The sequence below is a fragment of the Schistocerca americana genome, chromosome 6 (genome assembly GCF_021461395.2).
Source record: "Schistocerca americana isolate TAMUIC-IGC-003095 chromosome 6, iqSchAmer2.1, whole genome shotgun sequence".
NCBI classification, from domain to species: domain Eukaryota; kingdom Metazoa; phylum Arthropoda; class Insecta; order Orthoptera; family Acrididae; genus Schistocerca; species Schistocerca americana.
The window spans coordinates 294,717,643-294,739,194 of NC_060124.1; the positions used below are offsets into that span (position 1 = coordinate 294,717,643).

Sequence of the window (21,552 nt, forward strand, 5' to 3'; positions counted from 1 at the left end):
ATTACGACATTTGCAATATGGGGACGTGGGTTTTGTCAGAAATGCTGTCCCGTGAACATTATTCATTGTCCGATGAAAATTGGAAATTTGTGGTAAGTTCTATGGGACCAAACTACTGAGGTTGTTGGCTTGTTTAGGAAAGGAGACCAGACAGCGAGGTCATCGGTCTCATCGGATTAGGGAAGGACAGGGAAGGATGTCGGCCGTGCCCTTTCGACGGAACCATCCCGGCATTTGCCTGGAGCGATTTAGGAAAATCACGGAAAACCTACATCACGATGGCCGAACGCGGGATTGAACCGTCGTCCTCCCGAATGCGAAAACTACTGAGGTCATCGGTCCCTAGGCTTACACACTACTTAATGTAACTTACACTAAGGACAACAGACACACACACACACCGATGCCCAAGGGAGGACTCGAACCTCCGACGGGGACAGTCGCGCGAACCGTGGCAAGGCGCCCCAGACCACACGGCTACCCCGAGCAACCATTCTCCGATGAACGCCTACCGGTGTCTGTTCTTCGGCAGCAAGAAAATCATAACACCTTGTTCGTCCTGTTTGAACGCATTTAGTGATAACGCCGCTATTGTTGAGGTTTCCGAATTTACCGCACGCACGTCAGAAAGAGGCGAATGCGACTCTAAACCATTGGCTCCATAATGGTGCTTATGCAGTGTCCAAAGAACACAGGCGACCTTAGGGACAGTTTCCGTACATCAAGACAAGGAAAAAGAAAAATAGTAAACATGGGCTCTAAATTATATATCTTATGAACTATTATCACTTGTTCAGTAGAAGATGAACAAGCGCTCATAGCTCTTAAGGTATTCATTTCAGACACCATGTTTACGGGTAGTTTTTTCTTGTTTTGGTGCAAGGAATATGTCCATAAGGCTTTCGGTGTTTTATTTTCCTTATTACGTATGCACAGATCGCTTTCGCACTACGTTTCATATACGCTATACCTATGCTCTCACACAAACTTTTTGATCACATTTACTGCTTACACCGGCACTTCTTGGCGTGATGGTGTTCCATAGAAAGTCAAATTTTTCGGAGTGTGGACCATAGCTTAGTCGTGACATGGTGCGCAGTGAGCGCGTGCAGATGCCGCCCTACCCAGGCAGAGTGCCCGCCTGTGACGTGTGGCCCGCACCGGCAGCACTTCCCTGCGGAAGCAGCAGCGCATCTGGCGTGCAGCCAGTTCTGCGGGGCTCGTGCTGTGTGGAGCAGCTGCTCCTAACTGACCCATCAGCGAAAGCGCCGCTGTTCGATTCCCACTGCGGCCTCCTACATAGTGATGAGCACGTACTCCTTGTGCCGTTCAGTCCAGGGGCGGACGGTGCATGCCTGAACATGCTGCAGTTGCTGCATCCAGCGATTCGAATATCGAAACGTGCGATCGAGTTTACATGGTCCCACCACCAGCGGATAGGAAAGCACCGCGGTTACACACCGAGTGGCGCTAACAGCGGGACCGCGCCTACACATCACGATATCGTCCTGACTTATGATACATCCACGGCTTAGCCAGAAATGAAATTGACAGAAGTGTGAGCTGCAGATGGGCAAGCCTTCATGAAAGAATAACAATTTCGGCATGGATCAGACGAGGCATCAGCCATTCACATTAGTTTACGTTACAGTCAGCACTTTATGGGGCGGAAAGAGTGCAGAATGGTAATTCGTGCATTGGAACACCGAAGCAGGAGCTTCTTTTTATTCACAATTTTTTCGTTATTCACGCTGCGAATAAACAAAGGTAGTGTTCATTATGTTTTGTTTTATGTGGAAGCTCATAGGCAAGAGCACAAACTTCTTTTGTAAAGTGAGTCGTAGAAGGTGGGCGAACAAATCCAGAATTATATGACGAGATTTTTGAAGATGAAGTATTTGCCATTATCCAGCTTTATGGTCATTACCTCCAAGTTACACACAGCATGTGCTACCCTAGGATATACACTACTGGCCATTAAAATTGCAACACCAAGAAGAAATGCAGATGATAAACGGGTATTCATTGGACAAATATATTATACTAGAACTGACATGTGTTTACATTTTCACGGAATTTGGGTGCATAGATCCGGAGAAATCAGTACCCAGAACATCCACCTCTGGCCGTAATAACGGCCTTGATACGCCTGGGCATTGACTCAAACACAGTTTGGATGGCGTGTACAGGTACACCTGCCCATGCAGCTTCAACATGATACCACAGTTCATCAAGAGTAGTGACTGACCCATTGTGACGAGCCAGTTGCTCGGCCACCATTGACCAGACGTTTTCAACTGGTGAGAGATCTGGAGAATATGCTGGCCAGGGTAACAGTCGAACATTTTCTGTATCTAGAAAGGCCCGTACAGGACCTGCGACATGCGGTCGTGCATTATCCTGCTGCAATGTAGAGTTTCGCAGGGATCGAATGAAGGGTAGAGCCACGGGTCGTAACACATCTGGAATGTAACGTCCACTGTTCAAAGTGCGGGCAATACGAACAAGAGGTGACCGAGACGTGTAATCAATGGCACCCCATACCATCACGCCGGGTGATACGCCAGTATGGCGATGACGAATACACGCTTCCAATGTGCGTTCACCGCGATGTCGCTACACACGGATGCGACCATCGTGATGCTGTAAACAGAACCTGGATTCATCCGAAAAAATGACGGGCACCCAGGTTCGTTGTTGAGTACGTCATCGCAGGCGCTCCTGTGTATAATGCAGCGTCAAGGGTAACCGCAGCCATGTCTCCAAGCTGATAGTCCATGCTGCTGCAAACGTCGTCGAACTGTTCGTGCAGATGGTTGTTGTCTTGCAAACGTCCCCATTTGTTGACTAAGGGATCGAGACGTGGTTGCAGGATCCGTTACAGCCATGCGGATAAGATGCCTGTCATCTTGACTGCTAGTGATACGAGGCCTTTGGGATCCAGCAGGGCGTTCCGTATTACCCTCCTGAACCCACCGATTCCATATTCTGCTAACAGTCGTCGGATCTCGACCAACACGAGCTGCAATTTCGCGATAAGGTAAACCGCACTCGCGATAGGTCGGAAACGTGATGGCACTCATTTCTCCTCCTTACACGAGGCAACACAACAACGTTTCACCAGGCAACGCCTGTGCACTGCTGTTTGTGTATGAGAAATGGGTTGGAAACTTTCCCGATGTCAGCAAGTTGTAGGTGTCGCCACCGGCGCCAACCTTGTGTGAATGCCCTGAAAAGCTAATCATTTGCGTATCACAGCATCTTCTTCCTGTCGGTTAAATTTCGCGTCTGTAGCACGTCATCTTCGTGGTGTAGCAATTTTAATGGCCAGTAGTGTATATTTTATCGTCAGCTGAAGAATTGAGTTAAAAAGGTTCAAAACTGCTCTTATCTCGTCGAAAGCGCAAAAGAAATCACATATCGAGAAATTGCATCAATATACAGTCCACTGTACAGCATAAGCCATGATCACGAATATTTCGCGAATTGATATGTTAAGCGTGGTTTACTGTCAGACTATGCGTTGCGAGAGTATCTTTTATTAATGTACACCAAATTTGCCTTTTTTTAATAGAAACATTAAAACAGTAATGGAACTGTACAAGTTCGGCGTTTATTTGTGTGTGCAAGATGCCGAGTAAATTGATGCCTCGCCTGTTTTCACGATGAGTAATACACCAGCAGAACTGAATCATCTGTAAAATAATAAATGTGTCTAATTATGAATGGTAAGTTCTCCTGCACACCTAAAATATCTTCTACGAAATTTTCAATCCCAAATTTTTCTTTGTCTTTCTTTTTCATTTCTTTTATAAAGAAAATGTAAGTAAATACAGCATACTGAGCATTATTTCGTTTTTCTTTTCAATGTACGTAACGTAAAACCTGAAAATAAAATAAGGTTCCCACACAGTGACTCGAATCAACGACCTTCGGATTACCATTCAGAATTCTTTTTCTTTTTTTGTTCTTTCATATGTAACATGGACGAAATAATATGACCTAGTGTTGAATAAACGACTGGGGCCCTCGTTTTTCGCTTTTTCCAGTGGAACCTTCCCGGCACACAAAGGGAGCGGCTAGGACAAAGTGCGCAGGGATCACAACAAAAGGCTTCCCACCATGCCCCATTCCCTCCCCCAGGGGTGAAGGAGAGCGTACGGAACGAAGAGTAATAGACACACAAACCATATAAATGAGACGACGGTTTATGTCCAGACATCACAAGCGACACACATTGGGGTGACTGGAAGGTGAATCCCGTGATGGCGTGACTGGCATGCTTGTTGTCATTGACAATAAGGTACCATGCAGACTGGACGTCAGTGGCAAGATAAGGAGCATACACCGATCTCCAGACGGCACACCCTCAATCACATTTGGTGTCCTGTTCTGCTGAAGAAAGCCATTCATCACCTTCGTTGAAGTTAAGTGCGTTTGCAGTACTACGTTACTGACATAGCTCAGTTGTACGGGGGGAGGGGGGGGGGGAGGGGAATGGGGAAGTAAAACAAGAGCGGTGGGGGCATATGAAAACTGGACAGGGGCTGAGAGAGAGCGTGGAGTAAGGGTCTCCAGCAACAGGCTGATGAGGCTCGTGGAACCATGATGCCAAAGTGTAATCTGACACTTGATGAAAAGGACTACCGCTCTGTCAGGCACATCATACAGGCCTAAACACCTCCCCACCCCCCCTGCAGCGTGAGAGGGTAAGGACTGGGTAACGTAACGTACTAATCCAGTGGCGCTAGTATGTGGCAAGTCATGGGTGGCAGATTAGGGAGTGTGTGTTCCACGTGGAGGATATATGATGCCACGCCTACATTAACATATTGCGTCCGTTGCAAAAGATCGAGGGCTTGTAAACGATGATCAAGGGGCCCATGTCGTAATTGGGACACTAGAACACTATAAGGGCAGCTGGTTTTGTATTACTGTGAGGTAGGGGAGGGAGTGCAAAGGATATGATACACGAACAGGGGTGGCATTCTTTAGAACAAATTCGTTTCTCGGGAAAGACCTCCTAATGAGATTCCGAACACCAGCTACTTCTTCGGAGCGTGAAAATATTTTATTGGCGCCATCTACATGGGGAGAAATAATCATAGTTATAGAAAAGGAAAATCACACCTCACACGGAAAGGTTTAAGTGTTCGTTTTTCCCGCACGCTGTTCAAGAGTGGGACGGTAGAGGAGTGGCTTAAAAGGTGGTTCGATGAACCCTCTGCCAGGCACTTTATTCGGAACTGCAAAGTAATCTTGTAGATGTATGGAATCTACGAGTTTTGATGCTCTACAGAACGCTTACCGTTAACCAAACATTGCACTAGAAAATTGGGGACCACTAAGTCAGATTGACACATAAAATAAGACTCAAAAATACCTTGATTCTTAATAACAACAAATCTACGTGTGCCGTTTAAACTGCACATACCATGATACATACACTGTCGAATCACATTAATGTGATCATCTGTCGAGAGTCGGAAAGTGCAGGAAGAAGCTCAGTGATGTCCTGAAAGGTACCGAAAGTGATGCTGATCCACGGCGACTTAATTTCCGTGGCTAGCTGGGCTTGGCTTCCAGGCCGAGGATTCATGGCGCGAACATCCCGGTCAAGGTGAACCCACAGATTCTCGATGGGAATGTGGCGACCAGGGCCCTACGGTAGACTCACCCTGGTGCGCGTCGAACCACGCACGCACACAGTGAGCTGTGCGACACGTTGCATTGTCCTGCTGGTAGATGCCGTTGCGCGAACGAAACACAAACTTCATGGAGGTGTGGACATGGTTCCCAAGCATATATGTGTCGATCCACTGTCACTTCCAGACTAACGAGACTACCCAAGGAATTCCACGATAACGTCCCCAAACCTTAACGCTACCTCTTCGCTTTCAGACACAGCCATCTTTACGACGCAATATAAAAAGTCAGTCATCTCAATGGGACACCTGTCGCTACAAGGTGGGACTACAGTTGCGGTATTGATGCGCAATTCAAACCTTCATCGCCAATGAACAGCAGTCAGCATAAATGCATATGCATGAAACAAGCGCCTACTGCTGAAGCCCCTCCTCAGCGACGTCCGCTGGAACGGTCGTCAAGGAAACACTGTTGGTAGCCACTTGGTTCATCTGGGCGGTCGGTTGCTCACCAGTTGCACGTCTGTTCGCCCATACAGCTCTCCGCTGCCATCGTTCAACCCTGCCATCTGTACCCCTTGGAGCAACACATTTGCCTAGGCGCCAGTTTGGGATAGTACAGGGTGTCCGAAAAGACTTTCCCTGATTACATAAATTGATGACTCAGGCTAGAAGTAAGATACAAATATGAAACTTGTGTCGAATTGTTTAAAACTATCAAAGTTTGTTTCTGTTTTAGATTCACAGTACGTAAGTAGTGGATGAGGTGCAGTGCCCAAGAAGCCATGGTAACCAATCAGGAGAAGGCACAGTTTGTCCTGTGGTACCATGAAACACGATCACCAACCACAGTGCAGAGACCCTTCCAGACAACATTCGGAAGGAATCCACCTGACGTCAAGAGCATTAAAGCCTGGTATGAGAAGTTCAAGAACACAGGATCCGTTGCTGACCTTCCGCGGTCTGGTCGACCAAGAACCTCAGCAGACAGGGTGGAAGCTGCAAGGCAGTCTTTTCTGTGAAGTCCGATGAAATCGGTGCGCAGGGCCACACGTGAATTACAGATGCCAAAAAGCTCTCTCCATGGTATTTTATACAAACGTTTATTGTTTCGTGCATACAAAGTGCAAATCGTTAAGGCCTTGTTACCCAATGACAGTACACGTCGATATGACTTTGCAGTCGAAATGCTGTCATGTATTGAGGACGATGATGGCTATCTCAGACGAATTGTCTTTTCCGACGAAGCGACGGTTTTTGCAGTGGAGTAGTTAATCGCCATTATGTGCGCATTTGGGGTTCACAAACCCCTGGCGAGGTCATGGAATGCACCAGAGGCAGTCCAAAGGTGAACGTTTGGTGCGCGCTATTGCACGATCGAATTATCGGGCCGTTCTTCTTCGCTGACGCTACCACCACATCTGCAGTGTATCTGGACACGTTGCAACTGTATGCTGTTTCTCAGCTGCTTCAGTATCACCCCAATGTCTTGTTTCAGCAAGACGGTGCACCGCCTCATTGGGGTTTGTACGTCTGTGCCTATCTCGATATGACCTTTCCTGGGCGATGGATTGGTCGTGATGGGCCAACGGTTTGGCCTCCACGCTCTCCTGACATAACCCCATTAGACTTCTTTTTATGGGGTTATGTCAAGGACGAGGTCTACCGAACACGTGTACCATATCTTGAAACCCTGCGGCAACGGATAACCACAGTAGTTGAATCGATCCCTCCAGTGATGTTGGCTAATGTGCGGACGGAAATTGAATACCGCCTAGATGTGCTACGTGATACCAAGGGTGGTCATGTGGAAGTTTACTGATGTGTGAAAAAACTTTGATAGTTTGTAAACAGTTAGACACCAGTTTCATATTTGTATCTTACTCCTAGCCTGAGTTATCAACTTATGTAATCAGGGAAAGACTTTTCGGACACCCTGTACAATTTTCCTATGCATGGTATAATTTAACCCCGGTGGCTGGCGAACTGTTTACAAATTTCGCCATTTCCCTAAAGCTTCTACCCTTGGCCCAGAAGTCAATGATCATGATCTTTCAGACGTCAGATTAATCACTTCGTTTCCGTATTGCGACTACTGCACTGTTTTCCGCGTCCCTCGGACACTCAGTACCTATGCCCCACTGATAGTGCGGCCTGTCACCTGCTGTCTGTGAGTTGTCACTGCATATTCACGTCGAAGATAGGCGGTGGTCACATTAATGTCACTGAACCATGTATAGTTGGTAGTATTTGTGTGGTAGGAGTTCACTTATACAATGCAAAAACGAAGTTGGAAATACCTGTCGAAATATCAGAGAAAATGCGCCTCACGACTCTTAAAAGAGACAACCTGTACTATGCAGGGAGTTTCATAATTAATAGCGAAAATTGATACTGCTAAAATTATATATTATACAGGACGCGTAAAACAAAAATGGGCTGGAAAATATTTATGAGACATGACACGGAACAGATCCCTGCTAATTAACAGGAGAACTGACTATCACAGAAATGCTGGAAACCATGATTTCGATGCATAACAATCGGTTGCTGTCACATTTATATGTGTACACATCTCCCACATGCTCTGTCCCAAGTATTGCCCTATGTCATTACGTTTGAGTAAGAGGAAAATAAGGGATTACTGACCAGTTGAAAGGGACAAAAAATGATGCTCGTGATAAAACACCTCGTGTCATTGTCGAGCGTTAGGCGAAGCACTATTCCCGGAAAACGCGTGCAAAACTTTTTGCTCAAATGGTTCAAATAACTAAGCACTATGGGACTTAACATCTGAAGTCATCAGTCCCCTAGACTTGGAACTACTTAAACCTAACTAACCTACGGACATCACACACAACCATGCCCGAGGCAGGATTCGAACCTGCGACCGTAGTAACAGCGCGGTTCCCGACTTAAGCGCTTACAACAGCTCGGTCACAGCGGACGGCTAACTTTTTGCACATGGTTTTAATATTTGATGTGTGTCTGCAAAACCTCCAGCAAAGTCTGCAATGGAAAACTTCGTGACAAAATGGTGTGAAACGGGCTGTACAGTAAATTAAAAACTAAACTATGTGAAACGACTTCGATCATCATAAAGCATTGCTCGAGCGCGGGAAACGCTTGTAACCAAGCCGGACGAAACGCCGTTTATCTGTGGTACTGGGAATTAAGAGACCAGCATGTCAAAACATTACCAAAAACAACTTGCATGTCTACCTTTGCAATTGCGCGTGAGTTATAGTGTCCAGACGAACTTTCCTGTCCTGAATTGTGCTGTTCGGTTCAGAGTGAAGTGGAATCAGAACTTTTGGATCCTTAGTTCTTTATTTCTTCATATAATGCATGACCAACCTGTAAGGGTATAGATCTCATGGAATATGCGCCCTTATGTGTCAGCAAATCTCCATCACTACTTTGAAGAGCGGTTGCATAATGCCTAGGCTCCTCTCTCTCTCTGAACTATTAATACTAAACAATACGTCCAGGAAATAAAAATGGTGGCTCGTAACCAAACATCTGCATTTATCGCGCAAACGGCGTGATTGCAGGGCCATGGTTAATCGAATGAATTTTCTTCTTTTATCTCATATTTCATTCGTGTAACTTCACCTTGTAAATACAGGACGTTTAGATAAAGTAGCACGTATCATCACAGGAGGCATTATTGGGCAAAATTAAAGCAAAAGTTGCGGTAATGATGTTCGGAAAGTAGTAAGTGTTGGGATGCGGGGCAGTATGTCCTCATATTCCCTTCTGTCTGTTACGGAGAATTACAGCTTAGGCAGCGCCGCATGTGGTTACCACGCATGCTGACACATCCGTCAGTCTTCCTTCGCACTCTTTCAAATACGTCTGGCTCCATTTCGAATGCGTCACATGCATTGGCAACGCGTTGGTCGTGGGTTGGGCATACACTGACGCCTCTAAATCTCCTCACAGTCACAAACCAGACGGATGCAGTGAACGTGGAAACTATGCTACCGTACATCCTCGATCGATTCTTCGCTCTTGTAACGTTGTGCTGAGGTACACTTACACAATCCGTAGAAAACAGAATGCATCATTCACAACCGTTGTCTTTCTGCAAGGGTGAGGTTCCCCAGTTGCGCTAGTACCTCTTCGTGTATGTATCTGTGATTCAAACAAATGCTAATCTGTTTGGTAAAGCCTTTGGCCCTGTGAGTCTATCATCGACAATTCCTGCCCACTTATTGATACAGAACTGATCCTTATGTCTCACCGCGAAGATTGCTCGACGAATTGCATCTGCCCACACGTCCGTATTGTGATGATTTACAATGCAGTATCTTGTTAATCCTTATCCGTAAGTAAAATGCAGGTTGTGAACTCCGGATCTTCAACGGCCAACTTCACAAAATATATTGGTTTCCGGACTATGATTATATGAATTTTCTTCTAGTTTTGACCAATACTACGTCTTGTAGGACTATGTGACACTTTTTTCTAAATACCCTGTACATACTTTGTGTGTGTGTGTGTGTGTGTGTGTGTGTGTGTGTGTGTGAGAGAGAGAGAGAGAGAGAGAGAGAGAGAGAGAGAGAGAGAGAGAGAGAGAGAGAGAAAGATTGATATTTCACAAACAGGATTGAAGAAAGGTGCAGCTAAGATACATACGAATAGACAGCAAACACTGCCGTAAGTTGCAGAGGCCTAACACATACCGTTGAAGCAACAGATTCACTGCGCGGGACTCCAGCACCAAGCAGCACCAGTTCACGACACGATCAGGGGTAATTCTTCATTCGTTATAGGCTGTTGAGCAGTTTATTCCTCCTTTCTAAGTCGCGAGACATTTGCCGATCGAACGCGTATAGGATGCAGTCACCGGGCAACTGACCTCTCATTGTTGAGCATTTCGCACCAAAGATGTAAGAAGCAACTTGTGGTGACAAAGACTCTAGAACAAAAACGATATTTCACAACAACTTCTCTGGATTCTATCCTCTCTAACTTCAGAGTGAGCATGGTATTTATCGAAATACACTGCCTGACAAAAAAGAAAAGAAAAAAAAAAAGGCTGTAAAGCACCCAAAAGTAGATGAGGAAACGAAACTTCACGGGCTGAGAGTGTAATTATCTGATGTTATTCCAGATATTCCAAAAAGTAGTAAGACTCTACTCAGTATGGCAATCCACCCCGTTTGGCTTGAATGTATGTACAGATTCGTTTGGAAAGGGTGTTGTAAAGCTGTTGTATCCCCTCCTGAAGCAAGTTGGTCCGCACCTGTTGTAACTGTTTTTTGATCTTCTAGATAACCGCACTGAAATGGAGAATTGACGTCCGAGTTGGTGCCACCCATGTTCCATCGGGGACACATCTGGCGGTCTTGTTGCTCACGAAAATACCTCGACATCACGCAGACAGTTCGTAGTGCCACGTGCGAACGAGCAGTGTATTCTAAACACGAGGTTTATATGGGCGAACTCTTCACCAGAAAATTTATCCATATTGCTGTGTAGTACTGTTGTCGTACAAATAACAATGCAGAAAAAAAATCCCGAAGACAGAAGCGAGCGGTAATGAATACGTACTCGAAGACGGAAGTACTGTGGTCCTTACAGCTTTCAACAGCAAGCTCGGAGTGTATATGGAATAAGCTTGTTTCGGAAATAGACATACAGTGCATACTGTCGATGCAGTGCTGCCCATAAATTTTCGTTGCTATCCGGAAACAAAGATAATTGGAGGTAAGACGTTAAACGAAGTGCAATTAACACGTAACGCACCACTGGAGCCCTGAGTCCCTTATGCATGGTTACTTCTATACAATCCCTGAACAATTTCCGAAATTTGTCGGTGGAGGTGGGGTTCACACTGTATGTTAGACCCGTTACTTAGTTCACGCAGATCTACCGACCGTATTTTCAACATAACACATGAACTATGGGGATTAAGTCCACATATGTAGAGAGAAAGCTCCCGAATTAAGGTGGCACTGAATGGAGAAACTTTTGCTCTCCTCGTGGATCGTGAGAGGAAGTACTGACAAGAAGAAGAAAAGACATATGGCGCACAAGGAGCAATACATGAAAGCATTTTTCCACGTCCCTACTTTTTGTTGTGAGAGTGCACAGTGTCCCGAAACTGACCGTAGGTGCAGCTATGCGGTAAGTATGATATTGAAGCTAACGGAATGTTTTCTTTTTTTCTTCACGTGCAGAATAACACAGCAAAGCAGCAGCAATGGGAAGATAAAGGGGAAATACAAAGAAGTGGTTGATCCTCATAACACAGGCGAAACGATTTATCATCGTGAACTGATGTTACCTGAGAAGAGGTAAGAAAACGCGTATATTAGCGGTATGTCAGGGAGTAAAAACCATTCTCTGGGATACAGACTATGATTGTAATAGCGACTGGGAAGAGCCACTTGTCTCATTTCCATCTCCACTTAAGTAGCCCCCAGTCCTCCCAGGAAAACAATTTTATCTCTCCAATAGGCACTGGTTTCTGTTGAGACAGCGAAGGAAGCAAGTAACCAAATCGAAAACGTTGGAATGAATACTGAGTGGCTCTCGCCACGCCAAGAGAGAATTCACTTGCCTCAATGACGCTATCTGAGCGAGACGTGACTTCTTAACACAAAAGAGGTGTCGCGAAGCAGGTATTGTACTTTAAATGTAGCTGTGGCTTGTAACTATAGACCACCGAAAGTTAAGAGACCTACACAGACTGAATACAAAAAGATGTTCTCTGCGGAAACCTATTCGCTTCATTTCTTACTCATTCTACATAAAAGTCTAAGACTACATCTTTACTGCACAGCCAGTTAATTGTGTGCAGTGCAATCTACTTCCAGTACTCCTGTTATTTCTTTATTTATTCGCGAAAACTTTCACAAAGCGGAACGAAAGTAACACAAGTAATGAATTAACACAAGTAACACAGACGAGTTTTAAATTAGATCAATGACAGCAAGCATCGTACTCTCTGCTTCAAGTGCAAGAAGCTACTTCGCAAACCTATGATCTGGTCTGGTGGAATAGAGAGATGTGGCGACAAGGTCGGCTTCATCAGAATTTATCTAAGTACGTACTTACCTGTAGTATTACGATGGATGCTTTAAAATACCTACATAACATATACGGCCCAGTCAGATTAATGTGGCCACCACCTTTGTTCCACGTCAAAGTGCAATAGTCGTTGGCAGACGCAGATGGCGGCACTGGCAGTGGAGGGCATTTAAAGAATTCTAATGTGGAAACAGAGCGATTTATGTAGGGTCCAAAAGGGCATGATCATTGGCTTTTGAGCTGAGGTGGAAGCCTTTCCGAAACGGCTAAGTTTATAAACTGTTCTTCTGCCGCCGTGCTTGAAGTATATCGTGCACGGGGAAATAGCACTATCCGAAACTGGCGCGGCGGGAACTGTGGTGAACCACAGGCCATAGATGGCTAAGATGAACGACGGCTGCGAAGATGTGTACGAGCAAATAGACGTGCAACTGTTGAGCAACTGACCACCAACACGAATCGATGTGTTACCAACAGTGTCTCCTCAATGACTGATCTGTGAGCGTTGTTGCATAAGGACCCCCGCTGAAGCGCCTTCTTCATGCACCCATGCTGTTTGCTGTCCACCGGCGACGAAGGCTGCAATTTGCACGCCAGCACCGCAACTGGACGTCCATTGAGAGCCGATGGGTGTACTTTTCGGATGAATCACGTTTTATGCTCCATCCGACTCATAGCCGTTGCCGTGTAGGTATTTTTATGGTTTTAGGGCGCTAAACCGCTACGGTCATAGGTTCCCATTCTGTGGCTAAATCAGCAGCAATGGGAGCTAAACTCAAGGAGGAGGAAACTAAAAACGGAAGGAAATCTTAGAATACTGCTGTTGAACGGAGGTTGTTTTCCCCGAGAAGAGCTTCAAATAACCGATGTCATCTCACTAACACTCATAAATTCAAGGACGCTGAGGATGCTGGGCGTGTGCAGGTAGTGAATAAAGAAGAGAACATGCCGGAACAATCTTTAGCTTTCCTTCCTTTCGTTGGCAACACTTCACTTGAAATAGCAAGAATCCTCCGAAAATTTCAGGTAAAAGTGGCTTTCCGCCCACCATCGAAGATTGCGGACCTTGTGGGATCAGTTAAGGACAACCTGTTACTACGAAAGGCCGGAATTTACAAGGCACCGTGCCAATGTGGTATGGCTTACATAGGTCAAACCACACGCACCGTGAAAGAACGCTGCACTGAACATCAACGTCACACCCGCCTTTTGCAGCCAAGCAAGTCCGCTATTGCTGAACATTGTATTTCTACTGGACATTCAATGGAGAATGAGAAAACAATGATTTTGTCCACAGCAACGTCTTTCTGGGATTCCATTATTAAAGAATCCGTAGAAATACGACTGGTGGGAAATATGTTAAACCGTGACAGCGGCTACCAGCTGGACAGGGCATGGAATCCCATCATCTCCACGTTTTGCTCAAATCGAAGACGACTGAGTGCGTCGACGGCCGCGGCAAACAGCAACGCAGAGGGCGATTGAGTTCCGCCATTCCACCAGCGAGGGCGCTGCCGGCGGGAATTGTGGTTCATCTATCAAGTTTTTGACGCATGTGCAGAATAGCTACAGTACGCTATATATTTCGGAACGGAGGACGTTTTCACCAGTCTGCGACGGCTCACCGGAAGATGACTGGCAGGTGCCCAGTTGAAATATCGTGCGAAGTATTGAACGACGACCGGCTGCAAACCCGAAATTTGTTTGAACAGTCAATTCGCCGGGAAAATTTTAAAATTCACATGGGCGTGTGTCGTCTGCTAAAAGGGATGATATATCAGGCATCAGCCGTAAACGAGTGCGTAGTGGATTAAAATAAGGGCACTGTAGTAAACGGTGTCTCACCGTCCACGATAGAGAGCAGTGGGGACAAATCGGAGGAAGATCACCAATTAAAAGATGTCGATGGCTAAAAAGACAGTGCCCAATCCAGAATCTAGTTAAAATTACCTCCTCCCGACGACGAGGCCGGGAAGAAGAGGTCCAAGCGCAGCGTACAGGTTTTATGTCCCGAAATTTTTTTATCAGGAAGTGCAGACCAATGGGTGTACCATAAAAGAGCAACACGACGATATAAAACGCTCTGTAGATTGACAAAGGGAACTATGTGAACAATGGGTAGAGGAAAAGAGACTGCAGCCTTTGCCGCTATATCGGCTGCCTTGTTTCCGTGGATACCAACATGCCCTGGGATCCTGAGGAATGCCACAGAGATGCACCCCAAAAGAAGCACGTGAAGACAGTCCTGAATTTGGTGGACCAGAGGATGGACGGGATAAAGAGCTTGAAGGTTGAGAAGAGAGCTGAGCGAATCCGAGTATATAATGTACTATATCCGCTTATGGCGACGGATGTATTGGACAGCCTGGAGAACAAAGTAAGGCTCTGCAGTAAAAACCGAACCCTAGTCGGAAAGCCGAAATCTAATAGTGGTGCCGCCAACCATACAGGCACTCCGAACACCAAAGGTGGTCTCTGAGCCATCAGTGTAAATAAATGTGGCATCCTCCATTTGTGCGCATAGAGCTTCAAATTCCCGACAATTAACTATTGGGCGGGAAAGGGGGGCGGGGGGGGGTGGGACTATCCTTGGGAACCTGACAAAGGTCAAGGAGAATGCAGGTCTGGGGCAAAGCCAAGGTGGCACTGTATCCTCATTTGTCAATAAATGATTAGGAAACTGGAAGGAAAGGGAATATAGCAGTTGACAGAAGCGGACCTCAGGTGATAGTAGAGACGAAGGATGGCCTTCATACCCTGAATCCAAGAAGGTGTCAAGGAAAGGACATGGGTCGGATGAGCAGGGATGGAAGACAGGTGAATAGTGTAACGACTCAGAGGGACAGCTCGCCGAATGGACAGCGAAGGTTCAGCAGTCTCGGCGTAAAATCTCTCCCCGGGGCTGGTGTTAAAAGCTCCTGAATCCTTATCACAATCCACAGTGGTGGTCAGAATTTAGATAAAGAAGAATAGACGGCCATGCAGAGGAGTAAACTGTGCTTCCACAGTCCAACCTCAAGAGCACTAAGGCGCGGTATGAACGGAGGAAGACCACTCGGTCCGCTCCCCAAGTTTGATAGAAATCTATGCTGATCCTTCCACGTTTCATATCTTTCAGTTTGCTGTCTGCAATCCCTCAACACCCTCCGTGTTCTGAGAATTCTTCTCTTCTTTCATTTTCTTTATTCCTCCCTTTCTGTTTCTTTTCTCCCTGTGGGACCCATGCTTTCCCACGCCCCAGGTAGACAAGTAGGACATGTATGTACACCCTGGTGAAGGCCACGCCCAGGGAGGGTTGATTACCCAAGCCGGCACCTTCCGAACGTGCCGACTGGTCCCTCCTTCCGTTTCTAGTGAGGTAAAGAGAAGAATCAAAAAAAGGAGAAGGTCAAAGTAAAGACAGAGACTTTCCATTGTAGACATAAAAGAACGGAAAACCACATCTTACATTCACAAGTGTGTATCTCCAGACATGTGCACAAAACAAACACTCAAAAAGAGGGAGACGGGGAAGGGAGAGGGGGAGGGAGAGGGGGAGGGAAGGGAATAGGGGGGGAGGAACGATCAGGGACAAGGAGGGACGTGGAAAGGGAAGGTATATAGCCCAGAAAGGAAGGGGAAATGTACTAGCTCGGGGTCCCGTGTCCGCCATGCACAAAAGAGTTGTGGACCCCTGGAGGAGGCCATGCAAGGTGTCAAACGTCTGAAAGCAGTCAAGGACAGAGTGTAACTGTCTGGGGAATCTTTTCGTGGCATTCCTTGTGGACCATGTCCACCTCTACATGCATTTCGTTTTTTCTCGGCACAATGGCATCTACCAGCAGGACATTGCCACGCGTCACACTTCTAGCAGCGTCCATGAGTGTTTTGAAGAGCACCAGGATGGATTCCCTGTCCTTCCCTGACCATTGAACTCCCCAGACTTAAACCGAATCAACATACTGAGGGACCACTGCAGTCGGGCAATTGGCTTATGGATCTACAACCGACAAACCTATTGCAAATGACCACAGCACTAGCGTTGGCATCGTTCCACATCCCTGTCGTTATCTTCCAGAGCCTCACTGACCGTCTTCGTGCATGTCTTGTAGCTATTGAAGTGTAAATGATAGTTATTCACTGTTTTAACAGCTAGTTACATTAATGTGTCTTGACACTGAAACTGGGAACGCTGCTTGTAGCCCTGCATTAAATGCAAAGAAAGTTATGGGGCACGTGTCTATGAAGCACATCTTGAGCACCAATATGCAGAAGTTTTGAAATGTGGAACTCATGAACATAGTAAGATGCGTAAGATGATAATTTCGGGAAGGCCAAACGTATGAAAAATGCAAATTAATGATTTAAAGGGACAACATACAGGAGGTTATCCTTCATGGATAGATATAAATCATTAGATCAAATCGTTTAACATACCAGATATAATACCATTGTCATGGCACACAGTAATACAGGTTCCAATTTAAAAATAATTCCTGACATCGTGCGGAGGCGTCTTTCACCCGGAACTTCTACACCACAAAGAGAATTCAAAATTATGTTACACGTGAAATATGATCTTACGAGTGAGGGAACCGCTTTTTAAATCGAAACCACAGATGGTTTATGAAAAACGGATACTCGTCCCCTCGTGTTCTGATGAGTTCGAGAGAGAAATGAAGGAATAACAAACGCCACGCAAAGTTCGAATGCAAGATTCAACGCGGAAAGGAACCCTATTTTGCATCACAACTTTAAGCATACGTAAATTCCAACACTGGAAACACAACCCGGATACATGTATCTTGTTTCAGTCTCACCGTGTTCCTGATAGTTGACGGTAGACAGGGTCTACCTCGAAATCTTAAAGATAAGCTACTTCCATCCAGCAAGAGCAGGATCAGCAGATCAAGTCGCAGCGACAACAGAATGGTAAGGACAGACTGGCTGTGGCTGCACCAAACCTCACAAATACACGTGTCTAGCATTCTGAGTGGCCTGCTCTGATCAAAGCTTGCGTGTTTCCCTAATAGGTATCTGGTGATTCTTTTCAGTTGAATTACGTAGGGCGCAGGACTGCGCGCCATAAAACACGCCACGAGAAAGCTTTCGTGTTTCAATTTTTGAAACATTCTTGAGCCGCCTAAATGATCAATTGACGAAACATGCCGTTCTTCTATGGATCTTCTTTATCTCTTCTATTAAGCCAATTTGATACGGAACTAAGACAAAAGTGTAATACTCAATTATCAGTCATACAGGTGTTTTGTAACATTTTTAAATAAGTGTCACAAAGTATTATTTTCCTCCACACCCTCCAGGATATGCACATACCTGTTCTAATGCTTCAGCAGCCTTACCACATAGGCCTATGTCGTACTACAGGGTGTGGCGCTGAAATACGGACAAATTTCAGTTTGAATTTCCTGCAAAATCGTAGTTCCACCGGACGTCACGATTGGCGTTCTTGAAAGCCATAGGCATCTAGTAAACAGTGACAACCTCAAAATGGCTGAGATGTTATCGAAGAGTGCGCAGTACAGCCGAAGAGCCGCGATTACGAACCTATTTGCACCAGGCGTTCGTCCACTGAAATACTTCAATTGTTCGGGTACCCGAGATCAATAGTTCACTATGTTGTGGACAAGTATAATGTTTCGGAGAAGTCTGGGGTTCACACTCTATGTGATGTGTTCAGTGAGGGAGATATCAAGCCACCGAATCTCTTTGAAAAGGGACCAAATGTCACAAAATAAGTTTATCAGCAAAGTTGACGAATGTCGTGAAACTGTGGATGGTAACTGTGGCCTAGGGGGGACATTATATCTTTCAATAGGGTAGTGCACTGGCTCATATGAGCCATTTAGTCCAAAAATGGCTCTCAGATAATGTTGTGGCCCCCGAACAGCCCGGATCTGAACCACCTCGACTAATGTGTTTGGAGTGTAGTCGAAAGAGTTACCAATAAGACGAGGCACCCTAATGTCGCATGTCTACGCGCCACTATCGAAGCAGCATTCGCGAATATGGACAGCACTGTTTCGAAGTGTGCGCGCGATTGTTTCAGGACAAGATTTGAGGCGGTCATTGCGTCTGAAGAGGGTTACATCGAGTAATGTTGCTCTGAAAGATACCCCTACTCATATGCAAAAGGATTTTCATTTGTACTGTGTTTTAATAAATTTGCTGTAAAAGAATATTTTCATTTGACGGAATTGAAGCGCTGCATCCTGTTAGAATGTACTGGGCATGTACAAAGTAACTTAGTGAATCGAAGAACGTCGTGCTTTGTTGCGAGATAGTAAAAGATTTGGCGTTCTGCTACAAGGGAAAACTTGACTTCCAACGTAATACCAACTGCCTCCTTATCGTTACAGTGCAGTCTGAAAGGTAGCATGGAAAATGGCTCTTGGAGATGGGAGAGGGTGGGGAATGGGGGGGGGGGGGGGGCGCAAGAAGGAAGAGTGGCTGGGTGCTTGGTTTTTATATGAGATAGTAACGTAGGGTAGAAAATAATCTGGTTTAGCCCTGAGCGGCGGCCATTTATATAGCCATTCGAACATTGTCTTGCTGCAGTTATATCAACCAATGTTTGAACAATGACCCGGAGCTGGCCCCCAGGCAAATTGTGCGAATCGATTCAGTTCTCTTGCAAAAGATTTTAATTGGGCTGAAGTTAATGTCGAGCTGGTGGCAACATTTTTACGCGCACAGTTCGGATTTTAGTGCAACAATGGCCAACATTAAACAACTTCAGACGGGAGAGAGACTGATGGTTCAAATTTTATACACTGATGTCTCGGGCTTTGGTCTGGGGTAAGTGTTGACTTTTTGAAAAAATTTTGCTACGTTTGGTTTTTACGAGCAAAAAGTACGTTTTTCTGTGTGGCTTTTGAAGAGTGTTAATTCTGTATTTTGAACTTGTACGAATCAATTCAATCTTTGCAGGGCGGTAGATAATGGATAAAGTCAAAGAATATTGTTTTGGTCCACGTATTTTTATCCGTTGTCACCATACGATGCTTTAAGTCAAGCTAAACTTAAGATTCGTCCTTAAATGAACGGAATATAGTAAAATTGCTCAAAGTGAATGAAATAAACCAAAAAAACATTATTATAGTAAAATTGCTCAAAGTGAATGAAATAAACCAAAAAAACATTATTACGATAAATTTGAAAACTCGCTTTGAAAAGTCTAGCTGCATGCCCATGTTACGTCCAAAAAATACATTTTATGAGTTTTTTTTACGCACACCATTTCTGTGCTTTAGACCTGTACGAGTCAGTTCAAAGTTTGTAAGAAGGTAGACGAATACAAGTAATTTATGGTCGTCCTGTTTTGTGAAAGCTTTATCCGTTACCACGATATAAGCAACCTTGTTCCAAAGACAATAAAAATACTATACCGGATTAGTCGTCTCCTAGTCAAAGAAGAAACTGCAACGGTTGCCAGGCTATGGCGGTCTAATGTTAGAATTATGGTGGAGTGGAAGTTGGGAACGAGAATGAAAAGTGTTCGTATCGTAGCACATAAAAAGGCAAATATATCCAGCGCAGAATTAGTGATGTAAAAGAAAGGAACTAGCTTTCCTATTGATCCGGCAGCTTCAAGATATTTAAATCAAAACATCTTATTACACTGGCGCTTGTTTATACGATTTCACCCTACTTCCACAGTGCAGTGAGCTCTCATAGACCCAGTCCCTGTTACATGTACTGTGAGGGGTGTAAGAACAAATAGAAACAAATTTATGAGCATCTAGAGAGAGTGATGTATCTACAATAGGAAGTATCCGACAGTGGGGATCCATATATAACAGGAAGTATCCCAGAATAGGAATGCATCTACAGTAGAAAGTATCGGAGAGTAGGGATGCATCTATAATAGGAAGTATCCCAGAATGGGGATGTGTGCATCCTAAACTTTAATGAGACGATTTGTTACTTTGCATGATATGACAAATGCCAAGATAGATGACACGACAGCCCGTGTCATGTTATACGACATGACATATATCATGTTACTTTACTTGACACGATGCATTATATTACATGACATGGGTACTGCTACTACTAACAACTAAAAATGAGTGAATGCATCAGAATGTTTTGATGTAAGTGTGGTTGAAGCTGCCAGGTAGGTTGAAAAGCTAGATAACTTCTTTTACATTACTAACTTTGTCCTGGACGCAAACGCTTTTTTTTCTGATATGACAGGAGCATTTTTCATTTTGGTAAACACTGTTCCAGAAACGGGACATGTTGGCAACTGTCAGGTCTCATCACCTGCCAGGATTGGGGCAGTACTCACCTCGGTCAAGGATGATGTGGGTCTTAGGAAGCCATGCAAATACAAAATTCCGTATCGCTGTGGGAAGGTTTACGTTAGCACAGTTCAGGACAGGTGTTATAATATAAAATGAAACGAAAGAAATGTGACTTTTCAAAGCTTAATGTTTAAGTGGTGGACGCATCATACATACGATTAAAAAGAAGCAGTAATTTGCTGCAAACCTCAATGCTATGGCGTAAGCTTGTCTTTAGTGCCATATATCTGCTTTTCTCATTGTAACATTATAATTCTCTAAGCTATGGTTTGTAGCTGGAAAGTAATAAACTTAGTGACGCCTGATCGTGTAACTGTGACGGTTGGGGCAAAAAAAAAAAAAAAAATCAGCTTTTGCATGAAGATAATGAGTGTAATCGAACTTCGATAAATTTAGAGACTGCAGGGTTTAATTATGTATGTAGTAATTTGGAAATGGTAACAGGCTAATGGCGTGTGATGGTCACATCATCAGACTGACATCTTCCAACAGGCTTAACACGCTGAAATCATATATACTATTTTTTAATTAGTACAACAGGATATTAATTATTGTTCTAC

The 21,552-nt window shown here is 44.9% G+C and overlaps 1 protein-coding gene across 1 annotated transcript in view; it reads left to right on the top strand.

Moving 5' to 3' along the window:
• Nucleotides 1–1,088: 1,088 nt before the first annotated feature.
• The window catches only part of LOC124620102 (vicilin-like seed storage protein At2g18540), a 114,898-nt gene continuing 94,434 nt past the window's right edge, over nucleotides 1,089–21,552 (top strand). The window contains exon 1 of the mRNA XM_047146770.1: nucleotides 1,089–1,313. Coding sequence (XP_047002726.1) covers nucleotides 1,089–1,313 — 225 coding nt within the window. The remainder of the gene's footprint in view (nucleotides 1,314–21,552) is intronic.